At 43.9% G+C, this 22,043-nt stretch overlaps 1 protein-coding gene across 2 annotated transcripts in view; it reads right to left on the bottom strand.

The window, feature by feature from the left end:
- ATP8A2 (ATPase phospholipid transporting 8A2) overlaps nt 1–22,043 on the bottom strand; it is a 402,437-nt gene that overhangs the window by 330,410 nt on the left and 49,984 nt on the right. For both annotated transcript variants that reach the window (XM_068984498.1, XM_068984497.1), the window contains exons 10-20: nt 19,607–19,772; nt 14,243–14,370; nt 13,341–13,418; nt 10,514–10,602; nt 7,861–7,905; nt 7,016–7,091; nt 5,257–5,362; nt 4,814–4,896; nt 3,259–3,308; nt 2,415–2,484; nt 522–606 (exon numbers count right to left, since the gene is read on the bottom strand). In XM_068984498.1, the coding sequence (XP_068840599.1) occupies nt 522–606; nt 2,415–2,484; nt 3,259–3,308; nt 4,814–4,896; nt 5,257–5,362; nt 7,016–7,091; nt 7,861–7,905; nt 10,514–10,602; nt 13,341–13,418; nt 14,243–14,370; nt 19,607–19,772 (976 nt within the window). The remainder of the gene's footprint in view (nt 1–521; nt 607–2,414; nt 2,485–3,258; nt 3,309–4,813; nt 4,897–5,256; nt 5,363–7,015; nt 7,092–7,860; nt 7,906–10,513; nt 10,603–13,340; nt 13,419–14,242; nt 14,371–19,606; nt 19,773–22,043) is intronic.

Genomic DNA, 22,043 nt, shown 5'->3' on the forward strand with positions numbered 1-22,043 from the left:
CCCACGGGAGCCCAGGGAGATGAGGAAGCAGTGGCCAGCACTCACGCAGGGGCCCGGCTCTCACTGCACCCATGTGCAGGGGATCCTGACAACAGTCTGTCTAAAGCCCTGCAGAGAACTCCTTTCCTGTTCTCTGTGGGTTCAGTAGGTTATTCTCGCCGGAAGTCAAGGGCAAGCCAGTGTCATAAGGAAAACACCAACAAGGGGAGTTTTCCAGAAAGGGACTAGAAGACGATTCTGTGCAGCGTCAGGTGTGAACCTGCCTCACCTGCGTCCCCTGGGTTAAGAGCTGGGGGGTTCCTGTGTAGGTCGCAGAGCACAGCTGGTCTGGGGCCTCAACTCTTGTCACTGCCAGCGGCACAGAACACCAGGGTGGGGACGGGGTTGGCACGAGACCACCACTTGCCTGTGAAGCAAGCCAAGTGCTCCCCAGAGATGACACGTGAACGTGAAGGCTCACTGGAGTGCTCCCTGAAAGCACAGCTCTGACGGCAGAAATAACATTTCCAAACTCCACTCACCTTCCGTGGCAAAGTACTCCAGGTGGCAGAGAGTCTCCTCCATGTATTTTGAATCTTTTGAAAGCCTCTCAAAAATCACATTATCCTATAAAACAGGGAAACGCTGTAATTGGCAAACCGTTAGGCCAGCTGACCCTTCAGCGCCGCAAGCCCAGCTCTGACTTCCTGGTTTCAATCCAGTGCACGCCTGAGTGGGGAAGGGAAAGGACAGCTCTGGGCTGGATGCAGTCATGAGCTATGGAAAGCAAATCGGCTGTGGGTCCACAAATTGAGGAGGACCCTGGGTGTCGGGAGGATAAATAATCAGGAACACAAAGGGGCCCACATTCACTCAGATCTGCGAAGCTCCCAGTGGAGTTTATAATATCCTTTGCAGAAGTGGGAAGCATAAACACATACCCTATACTGTTCAAGTGTGCAATCTCTTCCTAGCGCTGCCGGACTCCCACCTGGGGGTGGGCACAACCTGCCTGGCACAGAATCCAATTCAGCTGAGAACACATGGTATAGACAGTTCATCACCCAGGGATTATTCACATAACCTACAAAAGTAGGGCTGGAGAATTGCAGGCCACAGATGATGCAGCAAATATGTTACAAACAGCAACGTTTTAGGCTCCCCCCCAAATTTTTTAAATCTAGTTTGGTTTGGGGGGAGGCAAGTTGGAAAAAATTAAATCCTATAATACTTCGGGCACCTGATGCAAAGAGCCAACTCATTGGAAAAGATCTTGATGCCAGGAAAGACTGAGGGCAAGAGGAGAAGGGAACACAGAGGATAAGATGGTTGGATGGCACCACTGACTCAAGTGATCACCGACAAACTCACTTGAGTTTGAGAAGACTCTGGGAGATGGTGAAGGACAGGCAAGCCTGGTGCACTGCAGTCCATGGGGTCGCAAAGAGTCAACCCTAGCATAATCTGGACCTTAATGAATTCACACAGGATGCCTTTAGAATTCACACACATTGCCCACTTTTAAAAACTCTGGTGACAGTGTGCTCAAATACTTCTTCCCACAATTGGTAAAGATCAGTAAGATTCCCAATGTATCGTTGATCCTAGTATTATTTCATATTTCCCGACACAGACTCAAGAGCAGACCTTAATAAAGCTTTCCTTCAACACATAAGACCACAGTTTTACAGAATGTAGTTTTGTGAGTCAGGCTCATAAACAACAGCATCTTTCCCTAAAGATTTAGATTCAATGACCAGGAGGCAGAGGACAAAAAGCCTGACGTAGGAAGTAACCAGAGGGGACCAGAGTGATGATGGACCACAGATGGACACTGCCTCAAGCCTGCCACACAGCCTCTGTGGTGAATAAAAACCACAAATACTGAGAACTACTAAAGAAAAAAATACACACCAGAATCCTTAAAAGATTAAGTCGCTTCAGTCGTGTCTGACTCTGTGCGAGCCCCTCGACTGTTACCTCCCAGGCTCCTCTGTCCATGGGATTCTCCAGGCAACAATGCTGGAGTGGGTTGCCATGCCCTCCTCCAGGGAAACTTCCTGACCCAGGGTCCGAACCCACATCTCTTACGTCTCCTGCATTGGCAGGGGGCTTCTTTACCACCCGGGAAATCCTAAAAAGATCACAGGTCAACACAAATGATTGCATCTCTCCCAGTCACAATGCAAAGGTGGAAAATGGCAATCAGAATTCACACACCAAGGATTCTGGAGGACACAGCCAGCTACTGTTTCTGAAACCAACCACTGACTGTCCTGGCCACGCTGGCTTGAACCCTCATCATGGTCAGCGGGCTTTTACCTCTCAGTGAGCTTCAGGAGCCTTTCAACTGGGTGACCCATGAGGGGTGCAGAGAATGGCAGTTAAGGGAGAAGCAGGGGTCCCCCACCGTGCAGACATCAGCCAGTACTTACAGCCCCTTTACAGTAGAGTCGAAGCTGTCCTGAAGGAGTTCGCACTATCACAGACATTCTCTTTCTGTCGCTGTAAGAGTACAGACACAAAGGAAAAAAACTCTCATTGCTGTTTTACAGAATCACATCCTGTGATTAAACAGTAAGCAGCCCAAAAGGTGGTCTGGCTGCCCCAATCTCCATTTTCCCTAACTTCCTCCTCCAAGTTGAAATTTGTGTGCCTCCTACTGTCTTATTTACATACAGGGGACATAGTGAAGTGAAGTCGCTCAGTCGTGTCCAACTCTTTGCGACCCCGTGGACTGTAGCCCACCAGGCTCCTCTGTCCATGGGATTCTCCAGGCAAGAATACTGGAGTGGGTTGCCATTTCCTTCTCCAGGGGATCTTCCCAACCCAGGGATCAAACCCAGGTCTCCTGCATTGCAGGCAAACGCTTTAACCTCTGAGCTCACTAGCACAGCTCCTGATGGCAGGAGAGACAGAAATAGGGACCTTGAGTGCCTCCTCTGGGCATCTAATTTTCTTCTGATGATACTCTGTCCATGTACTCTTATTGCACAGCTCAAAAATATTCAGTCACATGCCAGGTAACAAAGGGGAAGATTGAATATGAACCCACTTCACTCAAAAGCATCTCATCCTGCCTTCTTTTGACTGGAGTGGAAAGAGATGATGGATTCCAAGAACCTCGTGATTTAGCACTGAGGTCCCTCCACGGCTCCTCCCCAGCACCCCCGCCAGCACATGCCTCCTTGCACATCTTCCATCAGGACCCGCCCTCTCCCTCTGATTCTTCTTTCTGATCAGTATATATAGAGAGAGTTTAAGAAAAGAGAAACATACCTGGAGAATTCCAGGACATTCAGGATTCCAAATGTCTGTTCCTGTCCCATCTAGAGGAGGAAAAAATAAAAAGCTCTTACCTCTCTTACCTGAAGTGCAAAGCATTAACATCTCAAAACAACCGACTCCCCACTCAAACCTCTCTACTCACACCTGCTCCCCACGCCTCCCCTCCTCCATGCTCTCTCACTCTCTCCATCTATTCCCGGTCAGACGCCTTCCAACCTGTACGGGTCCCCGCAGTTAGTCTGGTGGGGTCCCAGCGCCCCCTTCTGGTGGAAGCTTCTCATTTCCTCCACCAGGAGTGACCATCCCACTAGCTAGCGACAGAGTCATTTCCAAGACACATAAACAAAGGACACGAGCTACACAGGTCTATCCCAAACCTGGGGCCAGTTAGGCTCATGAATCCAGAAGTTTTCGCACTTTGTAGAAGTATACACACACACTACACCCTACTACATTCCCACAGGGCTGGCTGGGACTGCACCCTGTTATGCAGCACATGGGTTTTCTGCAGTGTTAGTCGCTCAGTTGTGTCCAGCTCTTTGTGATCCCGTGGACTGTAGCCTGTGCAGCAAGGTATGTGGCTAGGTGAAAGTCACACGGAACAGATGCAGCCCTGTGGCAGTCCCGTTAGGTTTTGCTACCAAGTGTCCACACCCCAAATTCAGGGGAATTCTGAAAACAACTCGGAATATGATATAAGTTTTGCATGTAAGTAAAAGAATGGACTGCCGCCAGGTCGGGAACAACATGGACTTATTATACCAGATGGGCATGGACTTCACACGCATCCATGAGATCCGAGGATGCAGAAAGCCAAGAGCTGTAAAAAGCCACAAGTCCTCCCCAAACGGAGGGTGGGGATCGTTAGAGGTCCCTCACCCACCAAGACAGTGAGCGTGGCCCCTCTCAGCTCATTACAGAAAACACCCGTCCCACCCACCCATGTCCCTACTGCCACCCCAAGGTCCCTATCTGACCTCATTCCTGATTTAAACCTTTTCTTATCCCCAAATTTCTCCCTCTGGCTCCTTGAAAGGGAAACTCAGAAAAAATTCAAATGCCTTGATTTCAAGGGGGGGAAAAAACCCATATCAAAAAAAAAAAATTTAAGTGCCAACTCCGTGCTCTGCCAGCCCCAGAGACTAGAGTCAGAGACCAAGGGCTTCAGAGAGACAGACATGGACCCGCCCCGAGGATGGGGTTGGGGCAGGGGCTGGATAGGGGATTATTCCCAACAACCACAGACCCAGTATCAGGCTTCCCACATTCTCTCCTGCACATTATTCCACAGCAGCGGGTGGAAGACCATGGGTAGTGCCTTTGAGAGAGAAAGATGATAGAAATGCAAAAACACAACCCTGAGCCAACAACATAAAACCACACAACCCTGAGCCAGCAGAATCACACAACCTGTCAATTCTCAACATGCCTAGTTTCACAGACAACCAGCTCTCCTGATTGCAACAGACGTTATTATATTTAACAGACAGCCTTCCAGAAAGGGGGTGACCAGGAGCATCCGGCGGTGCCCGGGGCTGTCACTTACGGCCTCGATGATGACAGAGTAGGGCGTTCTGGCTGTGAAGACAAAGCCCAGCTTCCGGGCCCCTTTGACCAAAGCGGCTTCATCTGTCAAAAAGAACAGAGAAGGCATTGACTTGTTTCTGGGATGGATAGCATTCTGTTCAGCAAGTGTTATTTTTCACATGAAAAAAACCCACACCAGTGACAGACGCCTGGCCTTCCTTGCAGTAAAGACCGGGCACCTAGAAGGTGCCCACTCACTGCTCGCCCCCTACTAGGGCCCAGAAAGGAGCACCTCCCTCAGAGGAGAAGCCGTGGACCTGGAACTGGTCCCCAGGACACTCTGCAGCCAGCGGGAGACCGGAGGCACATGGCGGCGCGTGGCAGGGCAGGGCCGGCAACAGCGCCGCAAACACCCAGGGATCGGGGAAGGGGGCAGCGGGCACCCCGGCCGCAGGGCCTCACCTGGGGAGGAGGCCTGGTACACGATGCTGTCCCCATCCCTCTCGGGGACCACGGTGTGGCACACGGCCAGCAGGGTCAGGAACTCCTGGATGCAGGGTGCGGTGGGCTGCAAACAGAGCCAAGATTAGCGGCTGTCAGGACGCCCCTGACCTACTTCAGGGTCAGGCTCAAGGGACCTCCTGCTTAGAATCCAGGGGCTCCTTCCTGCTCCCCTCAGAACAGAGGTCAGGAGCCCCGATGTGGACTCCAGGCACACCTGCTCGTCATCCAGCTCATCTCCTGCGGGTTACAACCCGCTACTCCAGGTACCTTGTGATGTATTTGATGTGAACTAAACCCTTAAACTGTTTCTAAGCGAACGAGTCTCTTATGGACCAGTTTGCTGTTTGACCGTTTAAATCCCTTGCTGCTGCCACCCTGTACTTTCTCCTTACCCTTCACCATTCATTCCAATGTGAACAGACCATTGCAGCCATCCATCTGCATTATCACTGTCAACCTGACACTCTATAAGGACGCTTGAGTCCTTTCTCAGACAGCAAGTCCTCACTGGCGCTCGTTTCTTTAACATCCTTAATTAACACTCCACTCCTCCACAGAAGGTTCTTCTGAGACGCCTCTCTTCTGCTTAGAGGACCTCTAGCCGAGTAGCGCCATCTACCTCTGAGACCAAAATCCAGGAAATGACAGTATCAACGTCTGTGATCCTGACACAGAGCACAGCCTTCAGCAGCATCCTCTGTGCAGCCTGGACCACCTGGTCAGCATCTCTGGAGCTGAAGCAGGACGGCTGCATCCCAGCCCGGGAGCGTGGGTGCCTTCCATGCTCACATCTCAGAACACTGCTGGGAAACTTCCAGCATCAACAAATAGGCACTAACTGAAATATAGTATAGCAGACCTCCTCACTGAAAATTCAGAGAACATTATAAGTATATCTATCTCTTCACAAAATTTGGGAAAGATAAAGTTTTAATGTTGCTCGATTCGAGTTTACCTAATTTTAAAACTGATTTTTTTTTTAAGAAAAGTCATATTAGGTCTCATTTATACTGGTTAAACTGGTTGTGAAATGCTCTGATCACTGAAAAAGTTAGTATTTTTCAGAATAGCCTGTAGAACAAAAATGCGTTTATATGGACCAGCAGTAAATCCTGGTTTGCTACAACAGTTCAGAATGTGACATCACAGTTAAGAATCCAACAGATTAAGATTCTGACTCTCATTTCTCCATCTGTTTGCTGGGTAACTTTTGGCCAAGTCACGTTTTCCGTGCAGCTCCCCATCATCTCTCTGAGGTGACTCAGGTGCTAAAGGAAATGTACTTCAAATGTCGAGCACATAAGTAGGATGCTATAAATCCTGCCTATTATATCTTGTTTCCTAGATGATCCTAACCAAAAGATACTGTGATTACTTTTCCAAATACATGACCTCTTAGATTCACAACTATGAAGAAAGAGTCTTGCAGAAATCTTACAAAACAACAGAAATCTCAAATGCTAGCGAAGTCTACGATCAGACTCATCCTGATGTGATTACTTTATAACTTCACTGCATACTTAATTAGGCCCCAAATTAAGTTATGCCAAGTGTTCTTCACAAACCGACCATTTTCCTAAAGTACGAACACCATAGGAGTGAAGCCACATCTCTTCCCCAAGTTCCAAAATAGCAACTTTCAAGATGCTACATACATACATAAATGCAAGTGCATCACAAGATGTTTAATGTCCCAGAAGTGAATGATGGCCCTTACATGATGATCCTCAATATTCTTCAAGAGCCTGGGGTCATCAAAGTCGCAGGAATCACTAGGTGGAGGAGGAATCCGGCTGAGAAGAGAATAGGAGATATTACTCAGCTCCAAAGTTCCTTTAACTCAAACCTAGGAAGAATCTGTCTTCAGAAAGAACCACACATAAAAAACCTAAAAATTTATATTAAACTTTTAAAGATTTGAAATATTGTGTATTATTTCAAACCTCAAGACAGTAAATGTCACACCTGACTATAAACAAAATAAGGATGGTCCCTGACTTACATTGTTTTGACTTAATAAATTTTCAGTGGTGCAAAACTGATAAGCATTCAGTAGAGACTATCTTTCAGTCTTTGAATTTTGATCTCTCCACAGGCTGGCAACACATGGTACAATCCTCTCTCATGATTCTGGGCAGTGAGTGTATCCCCACCATCACAAGGGTGAACAACTGAAACACAACCGTGCTGGACCCAGACAGCCACACAACAGATGAATTAATAGACAAAACGTGGTGTGTATATATATGGAATATTACTCAGCTTTCAAAAGGAACGGAACTCTGATACATGCTACAACATGTATGTTACGGCCTTAAAGATATTATGCTGGGAAGTGGGAAGTGAGCAGGACGTATCAGACCGATAGCTGGGTATTTTTGTTAAAAGCCCTGTAGCATGATTGGACTTTCAAAACCATACTCGTGTTTCATTTTTATTCTGGTTCTTTCTTGAAATAACATGCAACTTTTATTTTCAAAATAGTCAGGTGAGAAATGCTAATATAAAACTGTTCCAAAGCCTTTCCCACTAAAGTGGAAAGAACTGTTAAAATATACTTACGAGAAATCATCTGAGGATGGTTCCCTTGTCAGTTCTGGAAAATGACTGCCAGAGAGAGAAACAGAGTCGTTACAGAGCTGTGATCAGAAACACAGGTATTCACACAAAGTACAAGCTCAGCACAGATCATCCATTAGGCTACTAAACAAGCCTTGGTAAATTTAAGAAGACTGAACTAGTAAGCATCTTTTCCTATCACAAGATACAAAACTGAAACTCAATCACCCCCCAAGAAATGGAAGATTCACAAATATGTGATGATTAAACATCATGTGAAGGAACAACCAATGGATCAATGAAGAAATCAAACATGAAATCCCAAAATACCTAGAGACAAATGGAAATACTAAAACTTGCAGAATGCAGCAAAAGCAATTCTGAGACATTTTATAGCAATAAATGCCTACCTCAAGAAACAAAAATCTCAGACAACTTTACACCGAAAATAACTAGAAAAGGAACAAATAAAACTCAAAGTTGGAAGGAAATAAGGATTAGAACAAAAATAGATGAAATAGAGACTCAGAGGTCAATAGAAAAAAAAAAAAATCAATGAAACTAAAAGTTGCTTCCTTGAAAAGATCAAGTTAAGAAACCTTTAGTTAGACTTACCAAGAAAGAGGGGACTCAATCAGAAATGAAAGAGAAGACATTACAACTGACACTACAGAAATGAAAGGATCACAAAAGACAACTACGAACAATTAGATGGTAACGAATTTGACAACCCAAAAGAAACGGATAAAGGCCTAGTAACACACAACCTACACAGAAAATCTGAGTACACCCATTACTACTAAAGAAACTGCATCAGTAATTCTAAAACTCCCAACAAAAGTCTGGAACCAGAAGGCTTCACTAGTGAATTCTACCAAACATTCAAAGAAGAATTAATACCAACCATTTTCAAAAAATAGAAGAGGAGGGAACACTTCCAAACTCATTTTACAAGGTCAGCGTTACGCTGATACTGAATGAAAAGGAACATCACAAGAAAATTACAAGCCAATATTCCTGAATAACAGACACAAAAATCCTCAGTAAAATATTAGCAAACCATATTCAACAATACATTAAAAGGGTCATACACAATGATCAAGTGGGGTTTATTCTAAGGATGGAAGATCAGTTTAGTATCTGCAATCAATATGACAGCACCATCCACATTACCAAAATGAAGAATAAAATCATATAATTGCTTCAGTGAAAGAAAGTGAAAGTGAAGATTGCTCAGTTGTGTCTGACTCTTTGTGAACCCATGGACTATACAGTCCATAGAATTCTCCAGGCCAGAATACTGGAGTGGGTACCCTTTCCCTTCTCCAGGGGATCTTCCCAATTCAAGGATCAAACCCAGGTCTCCCACGTTGCAGGTGGATTCTTTACCAGCTGAGCCACAAGAGAAGCCCAAGAATACTGGAGTGGGTAGCCTATCCCTTCTCCAGTGGATCTTCCCGACTTAGAAATCAAACTGGGGTCTTCTGCATTGCAGGCAGATTCTTCACAAACTGAGCTATGAGGGAAGCCCCAATATATTTGCCTCAATAGATGCAGAAAAAGCATTTGATAAAATTCAAAATTCACATATAATGAAAAAAAAAACTCTCAGCAAAATGGGTATGTAAGGAATGTACCCCAATATAATAAAGTCCATATAATATATGACAAATCCAAGGCTAATATAATACTCAACAGTGAAAAGCTGAAAGCTTTTCCTTTAAGATCAGGAATAAAACAAAGATGCCCACTCTTATTATTTTTTTTCTCAACATAGTATTAGAAGTCCTAGCCACAGTAATTAGGCAAGAAAAAGAAGTAAAAGGTATCCAAATAGAAAAGGAAGAAACAAAACTGTCACTGTTTATAGATGATATGATATTATATACAAAAAAAACTCTAAAAGATTCCACCAAAAATCTGTTAAAACAAATTCAGTGAAGTTGCAAGATACAAAATCACTATACAAAAATCTGTTGCATTACTATATATTAGTAAAGAACTATCAGAAGGAGAAATTAAGGAAACAATTCCACTTATACTTGCATCAAAAAGAAGAAATACTTAGGAATAAATTCAACCAAAGGAATGAAAGATCAAACACTGAAAAATGTAATACATTACTGAAAGAAATTCAGCAACACAAATGAATGTAAAGACGTTCTGTGCTCATGGATTGGAAGAATTAATGTTGAAATGTCTATACTATCCAAAGAAATCCACTGACCCAATGCAATCCATATCAAAATTCCAAAGGCATTTTTCACAGAAATACAGCAATTCTAAAATTTATACAGACTCACAAAACTTTGAGAAATAAGAACATAGCCAGATGCATTATGCTCCTTTTAAAACAGGAAAGTGTTGCGATCAAAACATGAAGTAGAAATGTATACTTACTAGATTGGAAATATAAAGTTACATATTCCTTGAGATTTCTCATAGGTTAGTATTTATAGAAATAACCATGTTTTAACTGTTTTAAATTGGGACTCATTCAGTTTCAAATATCTTCAGTAGTAATTATGAAACCAAATCCCTTATAAATACCCTTTCAAAGTATCAGAAAGTCAAGGTATTTGACTAAGTGGCTAAAAATAAACTTCTTTTGTTGGAAGAATACAAATAAAATTCAGTAAGTTATAAAGACACTCACCCATAGGTTACCCCAGCAATGCTACACTTTTTGAAGTTCATGATATTGCATGTAAGAGTTCCTGTTTTGTCAGAAAATAGATATTTTACCTAAATCAAAGAGAAAAATATATGCCAAGAATGTAATAACATGCAGAGACACATTAAGTGAAGTCTTTTATTCTACATTTTTCAAAATCTGTATTAGTTTTCAAAGGTAAATTTCCTTAGGCAAGCAAAACATACTTTATAATTAAATATATGTTATATATCATAATTATATATTGTAAAACTAATATATTTTAAAGCTTAAGACCACAATTCTGGAGTCCAAGTGTGTGGAAACATACAAAAGAAATTTCAGTAACAGTCCTGAATCCATTTAACATCAGTAGGCACTAAATTTCGCCACAAGGCATCTCAATGACATTTACACAGAATTCATTCTTGTGTTTAATACATCAAGACAACAAACTCAGACAGTGGCAACCACAAAATATTTGTTTTTAAAACTCCATCCCTTGGTTGGACTAAGAAAGCATGTCCTGAAATAGCACAGAACACTAAGCTTTTCAATCACCATCATAGTGAGGTTACATAAAGGCAGCGTGGCACTGCAACAGATTAACGTAACATTCTAAGGCACAAAGTTCTATAATTTAACACGCTAGGCTCTCAGTAAACAAAGGTGAAAAGAGAAATTCCTGTGAAAGTCAATAAGCAAACCATTTAGACATGATTAACTGAGTGCACAAGAGAGGAGCCCACAGGCATATGTGCTGTTACGGTCTGCCCTCCTGGGTGGATGCTACGATGGGGTAACGGCAAAGAACTCAGAACCACAAGGGAAGGGAGTCCAGGTCAGGCTCTGAACCATGCAGGTTGGAAAAGTCACCTCAGCCTTCTGGGACTCAACGTCCACGTCCATAAGGGTTTGGCTATAAGGTTAAGTAACATTACTCCATGTCTAACTTTCTGGGAAATTACATCATAGATTAGTGAGAGGGGAGTAATTAACAGAACTGTCTCCAGCAAAATTCCAGTTTCTCAGTGACTTTCTAAAGAGGGGTCGTGACTGCAGCTGGATGTGAGATGGATTCCAGGAATTCCCAAGAACCGTGCTAGGGAAGTCACACTGCACTGTTTTTATACAAGACAGATTAATAACAAGAATTGTTTACTCTAGACTTTTTCTAACTGATACAATATAAGCAAATACTAAGAATTATTTTTAAAGTGCCTTCAAGTAATGATTATTAATGATCCTAAAGAAGTCATATAGTACACAGAAATATGAAATCAGTACACTATTAAAGTAATGAATTCTTTAACCATAAACAAGTTTAAATAAAAGCTTTATCTGCAGTAAGACTAGGGGTATAAAAAGTTCAGTAGAATCAGCCTTTCAAAAAGCAGTATCTCTTTCTGTTTCTTTTTTAAAAGTTAAAAGATGATATCAAAATCTTTTAAAATGACAATTTCATAATAAGTAATTAAGATTTTTCTATTATTCTGCCTATTGGCTTTTGACTTGTCTTTTCAGTTCCAACTCAGAACTACTTCCCCACGCAAACTTTTCCTATTCTCAGGATGAACCATCTCATCGTGGGAGCTGGAGGACACTGAATCCTTCAATCATTTGGGTCCAGTTCAACAGCATCTGAGAACAAAGTTACGCTAACCATTATGCTAAAATGATAAAGGCAGACAAAGATGACCAAAGAGCTCGTCTCCACACCTTTGAACAGGCTCCGAAATCCCAGGATGGAAACAGACACATATCACTGTCACTCTTTTTTACTGTATTTATGTTTGGAGAGACTGTTGCAGAAACACTGAGGAGAGGTGAATTAACTGCTGGGAGACTGGAGCAGGGTTCAGAGAAGGCCGGTTTAGTTTGATAAATACTGCACTCGCTTCATGCGGTTGTTGGCAGAATCATATAAGATAAGTAAATAAAGTGAAATTATAATCTGTAATTACAGTGCATTCAACAGACTTAGACTTTGCAGTGATTTCAACTCACAATAAGGACATAATGCAAAGTGTAACTTAGTAAAAAGGCAATAGGGGTTTGGGGGTGATGGTGGAAAAGAAACTGGGTCCTTGAAATATTACAGAGACGAAAGCAGGAACATGTGAGAGATTTTATGGATTTATATCCTTCAAATTAGCTCCCACATAAAGTTCCTTGGACAGCAAGGAAATCAAACCAGTCAACCCTAAAGGAAATCAACACTAAATATTCACTGGAAGGACTGATGATGAAACTGAAGCTCCAATACTTTGGCCACCTGATCCAATGAGCCAACTCGTTGGGAAACACCTTGATGCTGAGAAAGATTAAGGGCAAAAGGAGAAGAGGGCAACAGAGGATGAGATGGTTAGACAGTATCACTGACTCAATGGACATGAGTGTGAACAAACTCTGGAAGATAGTGAAGGACAGGGAAGCCTGGTGTGCTGCAGTCCATGGGGTCTCAAAGAGTCAGACACAACTTAGCAACTGAACAACAACTCAGTACCCATTCATCTTAATCATCGCCATTGCTTTATTTGCTCCTGATTAACAATCCTGCATACAAAGTGACCTTGCTCTTTATTTTTTGTACTAAATTTGTTGCAGGTGATAAGATCTTCTAGGTGATAAGATCTATCCATGTCTCAAAAACCAAGTCAAGATCAATTAACATTTGTATTGAATAATACCTCCAAATACTACAGAGCTCTTCAGACATCAAAACCACCTTTATGGAGAATTATTTTTGCACAATCTCTCCACAGTTCTTCCAACACTTGTCTGCCCCTGTGCTCATATCACTGTCCCAAAGTCCCCAAGAGGCTCTCACCTGGCCAAGCTCTTCATTAAGGTTTGACGTCCTGGCCATGGCAGGAGTGTCATTTCCCAGATAATACATATCTGTGTCCTGAGTGAGAGAAAGGAGTGGGGGGACTTCAGCAAATATCCACCGTTCATCACTCATTTAGATTAAGAAGAAACTCAAAACAGGTAACTCAAACAAATGCTAATTTTAAATTTAGTGGTGAAAATACAGGGCCTATTTATGTAGAAAGACACTGAGATACAGGGGAAAACATGGTATTTATTTATAGCCAGAAGATTTGGCTTCCAGATGATCATTTCCTAACGTAGACTAACTCGTACTTCTGAGCTTAGCTAATACCTCATTCAAAACGTTGTTGTGAAGCTCAAATAAAAATGCCCATGAAGAAAAAAAATGCACATTAAAGTGTCTGGTCATCAAATACTAGCTGCTGAGGTCCAGTGCTTCACGACCATGGTGGGTCCTTGAAAATTCCACTTGGACTCTTGCAACAGAACCCAAGTTCACTGTCACTGTGAATTTTGATATAAAGAACACTTAAGCAGACACAGCTAAGAGGGCTTTCCTTCTACACTATAAAGCATGAGCTGCTGCAGCCACTTCATGCCCATGCACTGGAAGACAGGGACCTGCTTGCCCTCTTCTCCATTATCCCACTGACACTCCTGAGCGCACCTGCCTGTTTCATGGCCCAGGAAACTGGGACACTAGGTTGACTAGTCACCACCACCACTAGCTCAGGGACAACCTTGCCCAGTCTCTAGGCAGTGAAATCCCAGATCGAATTATAAATCAGTGACGTTCCTCTTTTTCTGGAGGCCCAGCTTCATCACTAAGGCTCCGACAGGATATTAGGAAAGGACACGTCCCCAGCAGCTCTGCTTCCAGCCCCGTGTGATTCTCACCCAGTTTATGAAGAGGGCTTGTGTGTACTTCACAACCTCGAGAGTCACCAGCAGACTGATGGGAATCAGATTGTTGTAGAGGATGATGAAAGTCAGCAGGTTGTATCCGAAATTGTCTGAGGTCGCGTCTGCAGAAGAAAACCACAACATGTGCATAGCTTGGTCTCCGTTCAGTATCCCTGTACTTTATTACGCTGGCATTTTTCTGAAAGATGTTCACAAGAGAAGTTGATTGGCTTAAGCGTACATTTAGAGATTCAAGTTGAAACAGTTACTGAGCACCTGCTCTGTGCCATGAACTGTAGATACACAAGGCTGTGATGACACAATTCCTTCCAATAAAGAGCTGGCTTCCAACAGGAGGCTTTGCGGGAAGGGGGTGAGCCGAAGTCAGCATCTGCCAAGGTGATCATGCAGCAGGAGGTATCGATTAAAGAGGAGTTCACAGGCATGCAGACACCGCGGCAGCAGGGGTTTAATGGGAAGGCACAGTCACAGTCACTCAAAACCGTCCAGAAGAACGGAGGCTTAAGACAAGTTCTGGAGGATGGCACGAAGGCAGCTAACTGAAAAGGATGCAGAAAAGAGGACAGGAATACCTACAACCTCACTAAGGTAGGAGTGTATTGGGGATACCCTGAAGAATTGGTCAAACTGGGGCAAGTGTGAACAGGCAAAATAGGTGCAGACAGGGAGGCAGACAGGAAGCTTTGAGCCTATTTACAGAAGACAAGAGAAAGAATGTCTTAATGGAGCGTGGGCCCTAGAGGAAGAATCTGAAGCCGAATCAGCTAAGGCGGGAGGAGGGACCAGGAGAGGAGGCAGAGGTACAGGGTCTCTGAGTGTCAAAGAGGAGAGTTCTCTGAAGTCAAAGCTCTGATACGGATGGCACAAATGGGAAGTCTGATGGCTTTTACTGGAGCTACTCAGACTTCACCCTAGGGATGACAAGGCATAAAGCACTGAATAGAAAAAAAAAAATAGGTAAATTCTTCACTGTAAATCATGCAGCTAGTACTGGAGTTTGATGTCAGCTGAGCAATTTAAATGACAATTTCCACAAAGCTTATATATCAGTATAGTGTCACTGTTGTTTATGTACCTAAGCAATGACATGCTGCAACTAATACATATTCAAATTCATCTGTCTTCACGTTTGAATCTAAACATACAACACGGTTGAAATCCATGTTTTAACAACCAAAATTAAGGAATTTTCACCCAACCTAAGAACAGAATGGGAAAGACTAGAGATCTCTTCAAGAAAATTAGAGATACCAAGGGAACAGTTCATGCAAAGATGGGCTCGATAAAGGACAGAAATGGTATGGACCTAAGAGAAGCAGAAGATATCAAGAAGAGGTGGCAAGAATACACAAGAACTGTACAAAAAAGATCCTCATGACCCAGATAGTCACGATGGTGTGATCACTCATCTAGAGCCAGACATCCTGGAATGTGAAGTCAAGTGGGCCTTAAAAAGCATCACTACAAACAAAGCTAGTGGAGGTGATGGCATTCCAGTTGAGCTTCACTCAATATGCCAGCAAATTTGGAAAACTCGGCAGTGGCCACAGGACTGGAAAAGGTCAGTTTTCACTCCAATCACAAAGAAAGGAAATGCCAAAGAATGCTCAAACTACCACACAATTGTACTCATCTCACACGCTAGTAAAGTAATGCTCAAAATTCTCCAAGCCAGGCTTCAGCAATACGTGAACCGTGAACTTCCTGATGTTCAAGCTGGTTTTAGAAAAGGCAGAGGAACCAGAGATCAAATTGCCAACATCCGCTGGATCATGGAAAAAGCAAGAGAGTTCCAGAAAAACATTTATTTCTGGTTTATTGACTATGCCAAAGCCTTTGACTGTGTGGATCACAAGAAACTGTGGAAAATTCTGAGAGAGATGGGAATACCAGACCACCTGACCTGCCTCTTGAGAAATGTGCATGCAGGTAAGGAAGCAACAGTTAGAACTGGACATGGAACAACAGACTGGTCCCAAATTGGGAAAGGAATACGTCAAGGCTGTATATTGTCATCCTGTTTATTTGACTTATATGCAGAGTACATCATGAGAAACACTGGACTGGAAGAAACACAAGCTGGAATCAAGATTGCTGGGAGAAATATCAATAACCTCAGATATGCAGATGAAACCACCCTTATGGCAGAAAGTGAAGAGGAACTCAAAAGCCTCTTGATGAAAGTGAAAGAGGAGAGTGAAAAAGTTGGCTTAAAGTTCAACATTCAGAAAATGAAGATCATGGCATCCGGTCCCATCACTTCATGGGAAATAGATGGGGAAACAGTGGAAACAGTGTCAGACTTTATTTTTGGGGTCTCCAAAATCACTGCAGATGGATGAAATTAAAAGACGCTTACTCCTTGGGAGAAAAGTTATAACTAACCTAGATAGCATATTCAAAAGCAGAGACATTACTTTGCCAACTAAGGTCCGTCTAGTCAAGGCTATGGTTTTTCCTGTGGTCATGTATGGATGTGAGAGTTGGACTGTGAAGAAGGCTGAGTGCCAAAGAATTGATGCTTTTGAACTGTGGTGTTGGAGAAGACTCTTGAGAGTCCCTTGGACTGCAAGGAGATCCAACCAGTCCATTCTGAAGGAGATCAGCCCTGGGATTTCTTTGGAAGGAATGATGCTGAAGCTGAAACTCTAGTACTTTGGCCACCTCATGCGAAGAGTTGGCTCATTGGAAAAGACTTTGATGCTGGGAGGGATCAGGGGCAGGAGGAGAAGGGGACAACAGAGGATGAGATGGCTGGATGGCATCACTGACTCGATGGACGTGAATCTGAGTGAACTCCGGGAGTTGGTGATGGACAGAGAGGCCTGGCATGCTGCGATTCATAGAGTCGCAAAGAGTCGGACATGACTGATCGCCTGAACTGAACAACAGAAGTCCCAATGACTTTTCCCATCTATAAAGTGGCAACAAGAGTCTTCCTGGGCCGTTCAAAATGTGTGAGCTTTCTATATGAGATATCTAGGAAAGGGGGAAAAAAATGTCTTCATCAGTTTAACCAAAATATAAAGAAAGGTGGGAATAATAATTATCCCAAGAAAATACTTCAAAGTTTAAAATTCAAATGTGTTACTCAACTTATCATTATTTATTTTGTCATTAAATTTTATTTATTTTTCTGGAATTGCTGTGGAAGGAGATTAGCAAATCCTCTCTCAAAACAAGAAACCATAAAACTGGACAAACTATCAAAACAAGCATTCAAAGTGCTGAGAAACCGATCAGAGAGCACACGAAAAATTCAAAAGCATGCACTCAAGAATAACTGCTCAATCTCAATGAGTGGGAGACTTTGGCATTTAAGCCAAAGTCTGTTTTTTCCTTCTCTCCCCCAGATCCACGTTGCTTAAGTTCTGCTCTGGGTGGTAGGTGGGGAGGGCCCTGAGGACTGGCAACTCTCATCCCCGCCCCCACCCCAGCCCACGTTGTGTAAATTCTATCCCAGGGTGGGACAGACTGTCAGAACAGGAACAGCCTGAGGGATCCGACAGTATCTGAAGCAGAGCATAAAACTGCCATGCCTAGGGCACTGTGAAAAAACAACAGACATCCCTGATCAGGGAAGACAAATCTCTCCCAATACTAGTAGGGGCAAACAAACCAGCAGAGGAGACAGCAATTGAACAGGCAGATCCGCGGAAAGATGGCCAAGGGAAACTAGCTAAGACTACAGCCAGCCCTGGTGGTCCACGCACAGGTCCATGTGCAAGGCTGCACCTGCTCACGAGACGGGACAAGTCCTCGTGAGCCTCCAGTCCCTGATTGAATGTGAGGTCGATTTTAAACTTCCCATCAGTGAGGCCAATTCCGAAGCCACACACAGATCAAACAACTGGCCCCTCACTGGCTCGAGGGAAGGTCAGGACAACCTCTGACCACCCACTGGCTGACTTCTAAGCTATGCTGACCCCCTAGAAGTCCAAGATAAAAACCTGGGATGATTTGTTGCTATCTAGTCGGCCTTACAAGAAATAACAAAGGAAATTCTCCAGGACAACAGGAAGTGACACCAGACAGCAATTCGATGTACATAAAGAAACAAGGGCAATAAAGGGAATTATATAAGTACTTATAAAAGAATATAATTACATATGTTCTATACTTTTACTTGGATTTTTTAAGTGGTAAAAGATTATAAAATTGCACGATGGACTTATCTACATGTAACATGGCAGCCGGTGGTTTAGCTGCTCAGTCATGTCCAACTCTTTGTGACCCCATGGACTGTAGCCTACCCGTCTCCTCTGTCCATGGGATTCTTCAGTCAAGAACACTGGAGTAGCCTGCCATTTCCTTCTCCAGGGGATCTTTTCAACCCAGGGATTGAACCCATGTCTCTTGCACTGCAAGCAGTCTCCTGCAGAGCAGGAGAATTTTTTTTACCTACTCAGCCACTAGGGAAGCCCCGATGTAAAATACATGTCAGCAAAAAGAAGCCAGGAAACAAAAGAAGGTATGTGAAGCAAAGACATGACAAGTTGGTAACTCAGATAACACAGGAAGAAATGAAAAGAACTGGGAATAAAAGTAAATAAGTAAGTTAAAGTGAAACAACTCTATAAATACACTTTTTTTTTCTTTTTGCTTCTTTAAGAGACATAAAATTATGTAGGCAGTAAGTACAACATTGTACTATTGGCTTGATAACAAAGACGGATATAATACACATGGTAATAACAACACACAGTAGGGGAGAGAACAGACCTACAATGGAGTAAAGTTTCTGTATTTTATCGGAATTGAGTTAGTATTAATCTGAAGTCGATGCTGATGAATTAAGACCTATGCCGTAATTCCTAAAGCAACCACTAAGAAAATAACTCCAACACTAACAATCAAAAAGGAATCATCGGGGATTCTCCTGGTGGTCCAGTGGTTAAGAATCTGCCTGCCAGTACGGGGGATGTGTGTTCAGTTCCACAAGCCTTGGGGCAACTGAGCCCATGTGCCACAACTTCAGAGCCCAGGCACCAAACGTACTGAAGCCCACAGGCTCTGGAGCCCGTGTGCCTTCTCACGACAGGGAGGAGCCCGCAAGTCACCACTAGGGAGTAGCCGCCACTTGCCGCAACTAGAGCCAGCGTGCACGCAGCAGTGAAGACCCAGTGCAGCCGAAACATAAGTAACTTTAAGAAATAATCATCTGAACATACAGCAATCCCCAGGTGAGTCCACCTTCACTTTATCACGAGACTCCTGTTCTTCCGGTTCTTCAAAAGATGGGCTTTGTGTACAACTGCCCAAGGGTGAAGAAGGAGAAAGGATGGCACGTACTCGGAAGGATGGACCACGTCAACCAGCAGCCCGCCCAGCACGTACCCATCTTCTTGATGTACCAGTTCTTCCCTCCTTGAGAGCCGTTCCAGTACAGGGCCCCCACCGAGCTCACCAGGGCCATGACCAGGAGGATGCCGAACAGCACCAGGATCTGCACGTTGGTTACCTTCTCCACATTCGACCTCTTGAGAGGGGCTTTGGTGGAATTCTGCACAAGAGCATTTAAAGTCAATAAGGGTCACAGAACACACTCAAGGGCCAAGAGGAGGGGGAAAAGGAGGCACGTTAACCAAATTCAGCATATAAAAAGACCATATTTTCTTTGCCCAATAAACAAAGAAATTTTAAAGCGTACTATGCACCTCAATCAACATCTAGTTTTACATAAAGAACACAGAAGACACACTCTAAAAATCGTCTCAACTCTACCCGATTCAGTCTGTACTTCTTATGACTACATTTTAACAAAAAATTAGCTACTTGTGTGATCTTAGAACATGGCAGGTTCTACGTCATTTACATCCAGTTTTAAAGAAATCAAGATGTTGCTAATTGAAACAAAGATTCTACATCAGGAAAATCTAGAATCTTCAAAGGAATAAGATAGCTCTGTAATTAACACATGATGAGCTATTTTTTAACCTCAGTAGCTCAAATTTTAATTGGGGCGGTACGCGGGTGGGGGGGAGACATACACAAACACAAGTATCAATAATGCAAAATAGAACAGTAGGTGTCAAAAATAAATGGACAGACGAAAAGTTCATTTGGAAAACTGTGAACAAGAAACAAATAAGAGTCAGGAAAGCTTGAGGGGCCAGGAGAATTCTGAACAGAGTCCTAAGGTCCTAACAACAGACAGAATAAGGGCAGGAAGCAACAACAAAAGCAGAAAGACAGTGCAGCCATCTGTAAATGCTCATGGCCTGCTTTCTCACTGCTGATGGGGAAACCAGCCCAGCTACACAATAAGCGAGTGAGTCCAGAAAGCTTCACTAAGACCAGATTTGAGGACCGGCACCCCACTCCAGTACTCTTGCCTGGAAAATCCTATGGATGGAGGAGCCTGGTAGGCTGCAGTCCATGGGGTCGCTAAGAGTCGGACATGACTGAGCGACTTCCCTTTCACTTTTCACTTTCATGCACTGGAGAAGGAAATGGCAACCCACTCCAGTGTTCTTGCCTGGAGAATCCCAGGGACGGGGGCGCCTCCTGGTCTCCCGTCTATGGGGTCGCACAGAGTTGGACACGACTAAAGCGACTTAGCAGCAGCACGTCACCTTTGGAACTGTATACCCTCTGCAGTGGAAGAGTCAACACAACTGTTTGCAATGGACAGGTATTCACTCAAAGTCATTTTTTGAAAATCTCTGAAGATAGCTGTGGTGAACAGAATAACGGTCCTCCCCAAGATGACCTGGACCACGAATATGTTCCTTTATATGGCAAGGGGGCTTTTCTGGTATGACTTAGGGAGATTAACCTCAATTCTCCAAATGGGCCCAATTTAATTACTTAGGTCTTCAAAAGCAGAGAAGGAGGAGATCCCTTCCCAGCTATGGTCAGAGGGAGATATAACTACAGACAGATGGCCGAAGAGATGCAGTGCTGATGCTCTGAAGATGGATGTTACTGTTTAGTCCCTCAGCCATGTCTGACTCTTTATGACCCCATGGACTAAAGCCCACCAGGCTCCTCTGTCCATGGGATCTCCCAGCAAGAATACTGGAGCGGGTTGCCATTCCCTTCTCCAGATCTTCCCAACCCAGGGATCAAACCTGAGTCTCCTGCATTGGCAGGCAGATCACTGAGCCATGAAGTCCCTAAGATGGATGTGCTTAGTCACTCAGTCATGTCCAACTCTTTGCAACCCCATGGTCTGTAACCCACCAGGCTCCTCTGTCCATGGGATTCTCCAGGCAAGAATACTGGAGTGGGTTGCCATCCAAGAAATTCAGGCAGCCTCTAGGAGGCTGGGAAACGCAAGAAAGGAGTCTCCTCTGGAACCTCCTGGAATGTTCTAAAGAGGAAGGCTGCTGGCCAACACCATGATGTGGGTGAGACCCTCATCAGACCTCCGCCCTACAGAACGTCACGTAAGAGCTTCGTGTGGTCGTAAGCCACGGCATTTGTGCGATTTGTTGTAGAAGCAAGAGGAAACTGACGCAGTAATACAGCAGATGGTGACAACCCTTCCTGGAGGAAGACAGAGCAGAAGCCAGGGGAGGACAGTGGGAGTGGGGTGGCGGGAGCTCCACGCCAGTCTCCCATGAGTCCTGAGCCTTGTCCCTCTACAGGCGACACCGAGTCGCAAGATCAGGTGATCTGAATGCTTGCAGGGCACTGACTGGCCATAAAAATGGTGCCAGCTCGAGTCCACTCTCTCCCTCCTTCTTCCCAATCTATCGAACCCCAACAGAGCTAGGATAGAAATGTCCCTGAAAGTCACAACGTGAGAACAAAATCAAGATAAAAATGA

The sequence above is a fragment of the Capricornis sumatraensis genome, chromosome 12, assembly GCF_032405125.1.
Source record: "Capricornis sumatraensis isolate serow.1 chromosome 12, serow.2, whole genome shotgun sequence".
Lineage (NCBI taxonomy): Eukaryota > Metazoa > Chordata > Mammalia > Artiodactyla > Bovidae > Capricornis > Capricornis sumatraensis.